Raw genomic sequence first — 13,100 nt, 5'->3', positions numbered from 1 at the left:
GTGTTACCTCTTCTGTTTGATGACTTAGGCTCTGACTACTTTATGCTGATCTCTCTGTTCAAGTGACACGTCAATTTATGAGTGGACCTCAGAGGAGAGGTTAGAACTAGATATATAGATGCCTTCTGTATACTTAGGAGAGAAGGAGATTTCATTATGGAGAGAATGTAAGGAAAAGACCATAAAGCTCAGGTCCGGCCAGGGAGTTAAGCACACGAGAGCAGCACACTTAGTAAAGAGAAGGGACTTAGAAATCGTGACATAAGTCTCCATCTGAATGTTGCATTTTATTTCTCACCATTAAACCTTGTGCAGTGTTCCTTTTCTCAGTTAATGGCATCACTGGCACAAATGAGAAATCTGAATGTCATACTTGATACCTCCTGCTCAGCCTCCACATTGAGGCTGTCAACAGATTCTATTATATCTTTTTATACCATCATGTATTTCAAAGCTATTCTCTTACCTCCCATGATCACATGATTACAGGAAAGCCAGTCATCTTGAATCTGGACTACAGTAATAGTGTTCTAACTGGTCCTGCCTCACTTGAGTACATTCTCCACGTTGCAATGAGTGTGATTGTTTTTGGATGCAAACCTGGTCACTTTACCTCTCTCCTTAAAATATTTTTCATGTCTTTCCGTTACTCTGCAGTCCAAAGTCTTTGTTTCAGCATATAAAATCTCTTATGATCTGGCTCTCTTTCCCTTGCCACCTAATCTAATACCATTGCCTCTGTTAGTCAACTCTCTCTGGTCCAGTGATTCTCAAAGTGTGGTATGTAGACCTGCTCAGGGTCCCTGAGACAACTTTCAGGGAATCCGTGGGTCAACTGTCTTTGTGATAGAACAATATTATTTGCCTTTTTCACTGCATAGACATTTATACTAATTGTGCAAAAGCATGATGTTCTCTACTCTGCCCTTGCAATAAAAAATATGCCAGTTTCATTAAAAATGTCCCTGATGAGGCAGTAAAAGTTGTTAATTTTATTAAGTTTTGAAACTGTCGATACTTATGTTTATTCTGTGATGAAATGGGAAATAGGCACAAAGCACTTTGGCTGCATACTGAAGTACCACGGTTGTTTTAAGGAAATACTTGGGCAGTTTGAGTTACAAGCTGAACTAGTTGCTTATTTTATGGAACACCGTTTTTATTAAAAGAATGACTGATTTGCAAAATATGTTCATTCGCACTTGATTGGTAGGTATTTTTTAAAAAATGAATAGAAAAGAACTATCAGTATCCATCCAGTTGATAGTATTTTTTGCCAGTGTTAAAAGAGCTTTTAAGCAAAAATTAGAGTTTTGGAAAACTTACATCATCCAGTGAGCTTGACAGCTTCTCGGTATATAACAACTTTTCTGATAGCCTATGTTGATATTACTGAATGTCATTTTTTGATATATATATATATATATATATATATAGATATGTCTATATCTATATATATATATAATGAAATGTGTTAACGTATGTATATAGTAGTCAACCAGTATTTTCCAAGTGGGTAAGAGATTTCTTAAAAATACAGGAAGTCCAGTTAACACGCTCTAGAGTTTGAGAAGGGCATCAGTAAGATGTCAGAGACCAGGGATGCCTGGATGGTTCAGGCAGTTAAGCATCTGACTCTTGGTCTCAGCTCTGGTCTTGATCTCTGTGTTGTGAGTTCAAGCCTTGCAGTGGCTTGAACTGCGTGGAGCCTACTTTAAAAAAAAAAGAGAGAGAGATTTAACACACCACATGGCAAATAATCTTCAAAAAAAAATACCACTTGCCAAAGTTTTTGAATATATAAGACTATTAAAAATATTCCTTTTCCAACATTTTTTTTTTTATAAAGGTCTACCAAAACAACATCCTGCAACATACTGAATGTGGAGACAGATAGGACAATAAACTACCCTCTTTGATAAGCCAGATTTTAAAGAGTTTTGCAAAAATGTAAAACATTGCCCCTCTCATAAAGTTATTTTTGTCTGAAGACAGTTATTATTCATCAGAGTATGCTGTTTATATCTAATGAATTTATTACTACTACATGAGTTAATGTTTAAAATATTCTTATCCTAAGATTTCTGCTAGGATGAGTATCTGTCTATCTCTGTCCATCCATCCATCCATCCATCCATCCATCCATCCATCCATCCATCCACAACCAACATAGATGAATGTTCTTTAACAGTTCTTAATCAGTTTAAAGATAGAGAGGTGTTTGGATTGAGAAATGTTCCTCCAGCCTCCTTGCTCCTTTAGTTCCTCTAATGTGCCATATTTTTTCCTACTGGAGAGATTTCACTTATGTTGTTTCTTTTGCCAGGTTTCCCCTGCCTGGAATAAATACATAAAAATGTCATTCTTCCCATAAATCTCATCTCCTCATCATGAAAGTATTTTATTACTCCTTGACTTAGACTGATTTCCCCTGGACTCATTTGTCCTTGAAACTTCTTTTAATTAAAACAGCACTTTTTTTTTTTAGTATTTATTTAAATTCCAATTAGTCAACATACAGTGTAATATTAGTTTCAGATGTACAGTTTAGTGACTCATCACCCTTCTTGATCCCCAACACCTGTTTAACCCAACCCCCCCCACCTCCCATATGGTAACCCTCAGTTTGTTTTCTTAGAGTGTGTTTCTTGGTTTGCCTCTTTTTTTTCCCCTATGATCATTTGCTTTGTTTCTTAAATTCCACATCAGTGAAATCATGGTATTTGTCTTTCTCTGACTGACTTCACTTAACATAATACTCTCTAGCTCCATCCGTGTCATTGCAAATGGCAAGATTTCTTTTTTCAGGCTGAATAATATTCCATTGTCTTCGTAATCCCTTCATCAGTCGATGGACATTTGGGATCTTTCTATAATTTGTCTATTGTAGATAATCTGCTGTAGACATTGGGATGTGTGTATCCCTTTGAATTAGTATTTTTGTATTCTTTGGGTAAATACCTTGTGCCCAAATGCTAGATCATAGGGTAAGTGCTTTTTTTTAAAAGTTCAGTTGTATGATTAGTTGTTTAGTGCCCAGTAATCTGTAACACAGAGTAGGTATTTAATGAGAACTGGGTCCTGTCCTTTTCTCATGTATTTCTCATGTCTAGTATTAAGTGCTCAATAAATAGTTTTGTGTTTTTTTTTTTTTTAAAGATTTTATTTATTTATTCGACAGAGATAGAGACAGCCAGCGAGAGAGGGAACACAAGCAGGGGAAGTGGGAGAGGAAGAAGCAGGCTCATAGCAGAGGAGCCTGATGTGGGGCTCGATCCCATAACGCCGGGATCATGCCCTGAGCCGAAGGCAGACGTTTAACCGCTGTGCCACCCAGGAGCCCCAAGTGTGTGTTTTTTTTTAACAAGTGTCAGGTCCTATGATGTGCACTGACAAAATGTTGGAGAACAGGTTTATGATAATTTGGTCTTGCATTTGGTTTAGTCCTTCAGATGTTGATAGTTTTTGTATCTCCCCATCCTTTCCATCCTTGGTTTCTGTTTGATTTTGTCTGTTAAAGAATTCTGTTTAAAGCAGTGCTAATTCCAGAAAATTTGGACAATACTGAAAATAACCCTTTTCCCCTATACCACATAACACTTTTAATTGTTTTGTGTTCTTCTGTCTTGTCTTCTTGCTGTGGTTTTATGGTTCACATAATTGTGATCATGTGAATTATTTTAATTTTTTTTAACTACATATGCTAACTTAAACTAAAGTTGACCCTTCAACAACATGCGTTTGAACTGTGCAGTCCACTTATATGTGGAATTGTTTTCAATAAATAGAGTACAGTACTGTAGATGTATTTTCACTTCCTTATGATTTTCTTATTAACATTTTCTTTTCTCTAGGTTACTTTATTGTAAGAATACAGTATATAATATATAAAACATGAAAACTGTATGTTAATCAACTATGTTATCTATAAGGCTTCTGGTCGACAGTAGGATAAAAGTAGTTAAGTTTTGGGGGAGTCAAAAGTTATGTGTGTGTGTGTGTGTGTGTGTGTGTTTTAAGATTTTATTTATTTATTTGACACAGAGAGAGACAGCAAGAGAGGGAACACAAGGAGGGGGAGTGAGAGAGGGAGAAGCAGGCTTCCCGTTGAGCAGGGAGCCTGATGCGGGGCTCGATCCCAGGACCGTGGGATCATGACGTGAGCTGAAGGCAGATGCTTAATGACTGAGCCACCCAGGTGCCCCTATATATGGATTTTTGACTGTGTGCTGGGTTGGCACCCCCAACGTCAGCATTGCTTAAGTGTCAGATGTATTTTTATGATTATAAAGTAATAGGCCTCATTCTAAAATTGATAAAATATACAAAATACAAAGATATATTTACAGATAAATCTTGATAATATTTTAGAATGTTTCTTTAGTTTTTACTTAGTGTCATATTTATACAGTCAGTGTGAAAGAATGTATTCTGATTTTATGCATTCTTAACATCGTGTAATCGCTAATATTAGTAGCTGGTTCATTATTTTTTCCTCATTTAAAATCTAAATCACTTGTTACTGTTTCATATTAACGTGAGTGGTCACTGGGTTGCTTTTATGCAACTCTGCTTTTGCAACATGGAAACAAATATCTTCTGTTTGTGAGTTTTCTTAATCCCATGTCCATTGTGGAAGCACTGTATAATGGTTGTGTGTTTATGTATCTTCTCTAACTGAAATTGGAGTAGCAGCTATAATTTTCCATATGACTATCGCCTTTTGAAAATTAATTTACATAGCACAAAACTTGTCTCTTTAACAGGAAATGGAAAGGTCAGTAGTTGCACAGCTGCCGAAGGTAGTTTCACATCTCTCACTGGACTTCTAGAAGTTGAACCCCTGCACTTTACTTGTGTGTCAACTAGTGATGGCACCAGAATAGAAAGGGATGATGCAAGTACGTTTACTGGTATATACCTTCTTTTATTATTCACTCTTTCTATCATACGTTTTATGCTGAAGTAAAAACAGAGTGATATATAAGTACTTAAATACCCGTTTATATTATATGTAAGTTCCTTTGGTGTCATGTTGAATAGAAACTTTTTAATAGGAGGGAAAAAGCATTAATAGTTTTCCATATTTTTCTGTGTCAGTTCATAGTTTTTTTTTTTTCTACTTTCTCAAACACTATCTTAAATCCATTTGTTTTTGTGTGTGTGCATTTTTAGAAGTCCTTTAATTTGGAAAATATCAAACATAACAAAAGTAAAGGGGAAAGTACGATAGACTACATTTCCCTTACCCAGCCTCAACTCTCCTCACCTGTTGGCCAGTCTTAATGTGTAGTTTGGGCATCATAATGTTATTTCTTGCATTTAAAGCTCACAGTATATTTAAAGCTCACAGTATATAATATAATATATAATATATATTGAGAAGAGTGAAGAGGGAATATTTTTTTCCAGATACTTTAAAGCACCTTCAGATATATGAACCAATATTTGAATGTGTTAAATTATGTCATATTGTTGGTATTTTAAAAAATCAATGGGAATTCTTGTTTTTAAATATACCTTCTTTTCTGTGATTTTTTTTTCCTTCACATCGTAGAATCAGTATTTATAATTCTGTCTTGCTGCAAATAATTGAAATTTTTATAATCAAAAACATTGGATATGGTTTTATCTTTATTTTACAGTCACAGAAGAGTTTGAATATTGTCTTGAATGAATTCTGCTGTTGGTGGTTTTGTGTTTCGTGGATTTCTTTTTGTTTTCTTCAACAGTTTAACGGAAAGTAAAAACAGTTTGCTTGAGAAGCTACAAAAAATTTAATCTTAAGAAGCGTTTTAGAACGAAATTTTCAGTCTTCAAGCGCCTTCTTTTTCAGAATCATCTTATATCTTCTAATCGTGGAAGTAACCATTAAGTGAAATCCTTGGCTTGTGTAATTTACATGAGAGTTTTCAATTGAAATCTAATATTTCTCTTATATAGGATGTACAAAAGGATGAAATTTTGTGTTTGCTTTCTTGGATTGTTATAGTCATTTTGTAGAGACATACATGTACACTGGAATAGAAAAATGCATGACAAGAAATTGAACTTTCAGAGAACTTTTTTGTTATAAATCAGACTCTTTCTTGGAACTGTTTTGAAATTAAGGGTCTAAAATTCATGTGTTTGAGTAAGTAATGCTTTTAGAAGATATAAAATTTTATAACAGATGTAAGAGTAGGTTTGAAAAAGAGAAGTATTCCTTCACACTCCCTTTCCTCTCCTGTAAAGCAAGCAATGGAACCAGTTTCTTTAATTTCCAAAGATGGTGTGCCTGTACAAGCACTCATATCTGTATTTCGCCCACACTGAAACCACCACCAGCAGAGGGATTTTTATTAAATGTTAGGGCAAAGTCTTGACTAGTGGTCATAAGGTGCTAAAAGGTAACTAGTCTCTCAACTTATTATTTACTTTTTTTTGGTAACATGTTAATTGTGAAATATGATGCTCTTATGAAAAAATGCAGAAAACCATTGTATGACCAGCAATTTATGACAAAACAAACTGTCCATGTGACCGCCAAGTCAAGAAATAATATATCCAGCACTCTAAAAAGTATCTTCATGTCCCTTTCCACTTATTTCTCTCTCGTTCTCTAAAAGGTAAACATTGTCCTAACTTGTAGAGTAATCATTTCTTGGTTTTTGTTTGTTTCATTGTATAATCAATTATGTGTTTCAGATCACTGGTTGAATAGAGCCTTTATAATATAAAATTGCTTTTATGTATTTTTTGGTCTGCCCTCTGTTTAGTGTTATGATTGTTAAATTCATCTATATCAGTGCATGTAGTTACTTGGTTCTTTTTCATTGCTACTTAAGATTCTGTTATTTGAATAAAACAAAATTTATGTGTCTACTATTGATTAGCGTACTATTGATTGATATTTGGGTTGTTCTGTTGTGATGCTTTTAGTGCTACTGGATATACGGTTTTCTTGGATATGAATGTAGACGTTGTTTTGCTGTTTCATAGGTTTTCCATATATTCAACTTTAGAGAAATGTACTTTTTAATTTCCAAATGTATGATGATTTTCTAGTTATCTTGCTATTGATTTTTATTTAAATTGCTATAGGGTCAGAAATTACTCTGTCAGTCTTGCACACTGTGTTGGGAATTGTAGAGGATCAGTTTTTATAAATTTCCATGAATACATGACAATAATGTTTGCTCCGCACTTGTTGGTGAAGTGTACTCTATCCGTTTGGGCAAATTTGCTATTTGTGTTCCTCTGTCTTTATTAACTCCTTGGTTTCTTTTAGTTCATACGATCAGTATGTTAAATTCTTGTCGCTACACCTGTGGAGGTGGCTGTTTGAGTTTCATCAGTCTTTATTTTATGTATTCTGAAATTAACCATACAAGTTTAAAATGCTTGTATCTTTCTTGTGAATTTAATCTTTCATCATTGGGAAGTATGTCTTTATCTTTGCTAGCTATTTTTTACAAGGTTACTGTGTTTGACATTTATATACTTTCCATCATCTTTCTTTTGGTTACTATTTGTATGATACACATTTTTCCTTCTTTTTACTTTGAAGTATTCTTTCGTAAGAGGCTTTTTTTAATCCGGTCTGATACTTTGTCTTTCAGTTGGAGTATTTATTTACATTTAATGTAATTACTGATGTATCTGTATTTAAATCTGCTATGTTTTTAATATACAAGTATTAGATTTCTCTTTTTGCCAGTTAGATGTTCTTCTCTTCTGTTTTTGGCTGATTATATTTTTATGGGGCTGTTTTTCTCCTTTTTTACTATTTTTAGCATTTATCCCAGAGATACAATATATATACACATACCCTTGATATTCAGAAGTCCAACTGCTTTTTGTACTATACAGTGCAAATATCTAGAACATTTGTCACCTTCCTGATTTGTATGGTTTTGTGGTTATATACCTTATGTGTTTTTATTCCCAAATACATTATTAGAGTTGTTTTTTTTTTTTTAAAGATTTTTTAAATTTATTCGACAGAGATAGAGACAGCCAGTGAGAGAGGGAACACAAGCAGGGGGAGTGGGAGAGGAAGAAGCAGACTCATAGCGGAGGAGCCCGACGTGGGGCTCGATCCCATAACGCCGGGATCACGCCCTGAGCCGAAGGCAGACGCTTAACCGCTGTGCCACCCAGGCACCCCTAGAGTTTTTTATATTCAGTATTCATTTGAATTTATCTCATAATTTAATTCATTCCTCTCTTTCTCTTTCTTTGCTTTTGAACTGAAATCAAGTATGATTTTCTTTGTTTGAAAAGTAAACTGTGAGGTCTCTTTTTGTTCTTGTCTACTGATGATGAATAAGCTTAGCTTTTGGGGGAAAATTTTCAAATTTTTAAGAATAATTAGATGAGTGGGGCGCCTGGGTGGCACAGCGGTTAATCGTCTGCCTTCAGCTCAGGGCGTGATCCCGGCATTACGGGATCGAGTCCCACATCAGGCTCTTCCGCTATGAGCTGCTTCTTCCTCTCCCACTCCCCCTGCTTGTGTTCCCTCTCTCGCTGGCTGTCTTTCTCTGTCGAATAAATAAAATCTTTAAAAAAAAAAAAAAAAGAATAATTAGATGAACAGGCCACACAGTCATTATCCAGATTCCAATATTACTGATATTTTTCACATTTCTTTTATCTCTTCTTTTTCTTTGTTGAAGTAATCCAAAAGGAATCCTAGATATTATATCTTTTTTCCATATATATATATATATATATATATATACACATACACATACATATATATAAAATATATAACCTTAAACAATGTGGATATTCTCTATAATAACTGATGCCATTTTTAATCATATTCATTTAAACTATAATTAATCCAGATGCATTTTTATCATAACCAAATAAATTAGCATAATCAGTTCCATGTTATGGTCTGTTTTCCATACATAATTAAATTTATCTGAATATCATAACAATAAATTTTACATTTGGCTTATTAGGTTTAGAGGTGTCCTCTTTATTCTTGGAAGTATAGAATTATTATTTCTCATAGTGATTTAAAGATAATCTTTTATCTTACACTGTGTTAGACATTACTTCTTGGTCTTATAATTCCGCTTTTAAGGTCACTGTCAGTTGTCAAGCTGTTTTTGAGATTCATTCATATTCTCTTCCTCTCTTTGCCCCCACCTTTTTAATTTTAAAGGATTTATTTATTTATTTATTTAATTTTGTTTATTTATTTATTTTATCAGGGAGAGAGAGAGGGCATGCACACACAAGCAGGGGAAGTGGCAAGGGAAGACAGGGAGAAGCAGGCTCCCTGCTGAGCAGGAGCTCGGTGTGGGACTTGATCCCAGGACCCTGAGATCATGACCTGAGCGAAAGGTAGACGCTTAACTGACTGAGCCACCCAGGCGTCCCTCACTCCCATCCCTTTTTTAGCAATTTTCTGTGATGTTGCTGTATGCAGTTACATTTGTATTTATCCTGCTCAGGATTCATAGGTCGTCCTGAATCCTTACTTGATACCTTCCATCAGCTTTAGAACGATCTCAGCCATTAACTGTGCAACCATTGTTTCTGGCTTGTTTTCTGTCTTCTCTCTTTTTGTATTTCCAATTTCATCTGTGTTTAAAGTCTATAATTTATTGGTTTGATGCATTTATATATTACAGAATGATTACCACCATAGCAATTCCATGTGTGTTACACTTCATCAGTATAAATGATAGAATTCTCAGTTTAATCTCTCCTATTACTATGTATTGGTATTTTTTCCTAATTCATCTTCCTTTACTAATTCTGTCTTCTATGTAATGATTTATGGGACAAAAATACCCTTTTTCCTCTCTACTGCAGTGTTACCTCTGTTAGAAATCATGTCTCTGCTGTTGACACGGGTCTCTTTTTGTTCCATTGTTCAATTTGTCTAGCCCTATGCCAGTACCTAATTGTCTTTTTTTTTTTTGTAAAGATTTTATTTATTTATTTGACAGAGATAGAGGCAGCCAGCGAGAGAGGGAACACAAGCAGGGGGAGTGGGAGAGGAAGAAGCAGGCTCCTAGCGGAGGAGCCTGATGTGGGGCTCGATCCCATAACGCCGGGATCACGCCCTGAGCCGAAGGCAGACGCTTAACCGCTGTGCCACCCAGGCGCCCCTATTGTCTTAATTATTGTAACTTTGTATTAATCCTTGAAATCTGATAGTATACATCCATCAGATTTTTTTTTCCTTCTTTTTTGGTAGATTTTAACAATTGATATAAAGCTTGTTGTGAAGTCATCATCATTGTAATTCCAGAATATTTCCATTACTCCACAAAGAGATTTCATAGTCATTAGCAGTCACTCCCAGTTTCCCTTTCCCCTCCATTGCCTAGCTATCACTGATCTATGTTGTTTTCTATGGATTTGCCTACCCCATACATTTGATATAAATGTGAAAGCATAGTTTGTGGTCCTTTTGTCTGGCTTCTTTCACTTAATATAATGTTTTCATGTTTCATCCATTTAGTATGTATCCCTTTTTATAACTGAATAGCATTCCATTGTGTGGATATACCACTTTTAAAACAACTTGTATGTACCTCCTTTTGTTTATCTGCTGAGATGTTAACAGGCATTTGGGTTGTTACTTCTTTTTGTCTGTTAAGAAAAATACTACCATGCAGCATATTTGTGTACCTTTTTGTGTTTTCAGTTCTTGAGTATATACTTAGAAGTGGAATCCACCATTTTTTTCCTAGTTTTTCTTAAAGATTCTGTGTCTTTTTTTATTTCCATTTTTCCCCAGCGTTATTGAGATGTAATTGACATATAATATTGAGCAAATTTAAGGTGTACAATGTATTGGTTTGATACATTTATATATTATAAAATGATTACCACCATAGCATTAGCTAATACCTCTGTCCTGTTATGTAATTACCAGTTCTTTTCAATGGAGATAACATTTAAGACTACTCTTAGCAACTAGGTGTGTAATACAACATTATTAATTGTCGTCAGGGTGTTGTACATTAAATCTTTGTATTTCCATTTAATTTTTAGAATCAGCTTGGCAATTTATACACCAAAAAGCTTACTTTTTTTCCTAGTTTTAGAATTTGAATACAGATCAGTTCAGGAAAATTGGTATATTAATATTAAGCCATTTATTTCATTAACATGGTATATTTAGTATATTTAGGTCTTCAGTTACTCTGGGAGATGTTTTTTAGTTTTCCATGTTGACGTTTTGCACATCTTTTTTAGACTAATCCCTAGGTATTTGATTTTTTAAAAAATAAGTGATTTTTTCTTAATTTTATTTCCATTTTTTTTGGTTGCTGGTGTATGGAAATAAAATTGATTTGTGTATATTAATCTCATATGTGATGATACTGCTATATTAGCTTACTAATTGTAATGGTTTGTGGATTCTTAAAGACTTTTTATAGACACAATCATGGCCTCTGTTAAGAGTTTTACTTTAGTGTTTTCCTAGTCATTATATGTTTTAGTTCTTTTTTTTTTTTTTTTTTTTTTTAAAGATTTTATTTATTTATTCGACAGAGAGACAGCCAGCGAGAGAGGGAACACAAGCAGGGGGAGTGGGAGAGGAAGAAGCAGGCTCACAGCAGAGGAGCCTGACGTGGGGCTCGATCCCATAACGCCGGGATCGCGCCCTGAGCCGAAGGCAGACGCTTAACCGCTGTGCCACCCAGGCGCCCCTTTAGTTCTTTTTCTTGCTCTCTTATGCTTTCTAGGACTTCTTGCATGATACTGAATAGAAATGGTGGTCATAGTCATTTTTATTTTGTTCTCATCTCCATTATCTTTATATCTTGTTTTTGAGACCCTTAGTATAATAATAGAAGAAGATATTGAAAACTCAGACTGGGCAAAAGATTTAAAAATTTTGTGGTAGTAGGATGACTTATTTCTTTTGGATTGTTCCTGTCTCTTATATGTTTCTGGTGACTTAATTCGTTTTCCCATAAGTATTATTCAAGCATTGGATTTAAAGTAAAGGGCTAACCTCCACATGGTTAATATTGAAAATTACTTTAATTACCCAAAAAAGTACAAGTACAGTATCAGTGCTTCAGTAAGTCTAATAATTATCCCTCTAGAATTGGATTTTTTTTTTTTAAAGATTTTTATTTATTTGAGAAAGAGCGCGCAGAGTGAGAGTAAGAGAGCACAAGGAGGGCCACGGGCAGTGGGAGAAGCAGACTCCCCGCTGAGTGGGGAGCCCAACACGGGGCTCGTTCCATGACCCTGGGATCATGACCTGGGCCAAAGGCAGATGCCCAACTGCTGAGCTACCTGGGCACCCCTAGAGTTGGAATTAATAGCTGTTTCTTTAGTGGACCATTTGATGAAGTGGATGGATTTCATTTTGGGGCACATAGCTTATGTGTGTTATGATTGCTCTTTCTTTGACCATGCTTGTGTAGTTGGATTCTTAAATATTAAATGAGGTGTCCTATGGCTGTTCTGTAATAAGTGTGTATTTTTTTTAAGTTGAGGACACTTTTAATTGTAAGAGGCTATGCACAGTTTCATTTATTGCTATCTTGTTGATTATAACTTAATTTTTTTAATAATTTCTTTGAATCCTGGCACAGTATAGCATTGTTAGATGTTAAAATAGGCTGTCAGATACCTGGGTGTTGTTTCCCACCCACCTTTTCAGATATTTATTAGCAATTGATTTCTCTCAGCTTTAGATTCATTACTTGTAAAATGGGATAACAGTAGTACCTACCTGTGTGCCATTGCAAAGATGAAATGAGTTGATGTAAGTTCCATGCTTAGCACTGTGCCCTCCCATTGTCTTTGGTTTCATGTAGTCCTTGGTTCCAACTCTAGTTCTACCACTATGAGCTCTATAGGTAACTTCTCTGAGCCAATAACTAAGAAACAGAGTTCTAGTATCTGCTTCTCAGGGTTGTTCATCTGTTGAATATGTACTTAATTAAAAACAGTGTCACATGGTAATACACACTAAACATTTGCTACTATTGTAGTGGTGTCCTTTCCCAATATAACTTCCTAGTAAAGGCCTGTTATAATATAAATGTTAATGCTGTTATTAAACTTGGCCTTTACTTCTTATTTTGTGGTGATCTGTTTCATTAAGTTGTGAAATTAAGCTTTTT

The 13,100-nt window shown here is 34.9% G+C and overlaps 1 protein-coding gene across 23 annotated transcripts in view; it reads left to right on the top strand.

Moving 5' to 3' along the window:
• The window catches only part of BIRC6 (baculoviral IAP repeat containing 6), a 226,993-nt gene that overhangs the window by 75,746 nt on the left and 138,147 nt on the right, over positions 1–13,100 (top strand). For 12 of the 23 annotated variants that reach the window (XR_003311423.4, XM_026478650.4, XM_026478630.4 and 9 more), the window contains one exon: positions 4,767–4,913. Coding sequence is in view for 22 of the 23 variants with exons in the window: in XM_026478650.4 (XP_026334435.2) it covers positions 4,767–4,913 (147 nt within the window). In the remaining variant the exon portion in view is untranslated. The remainder of the gene's footprint in view (positions 1–4,766; positions 4,914–13,100) is intronic. The other 11 variants (XM_048222900.2, XM_026478636.4, XM_048222896.2 and 8 more) reach the window with 1 other exon arrangement.

Source organism: Ursus arctos, unplaced genomic scaffold, assembly GCF_023065955.2.
Source record: "Ursus arctos isolate Adak ecotype North America unplaced genomic scaffold, UrsArc2.0 scaffold_8, whole genome shotgun sequence".
Taxonomy (NCBI): Eukaryota; Metazoa; Chordata; class Mammalia; order Carnivora; family Ursidae; genus Ursus; species Ursus arctos.
This window is presented reverse-complemented; position numbering and strand designations above follow the sequence as displayed.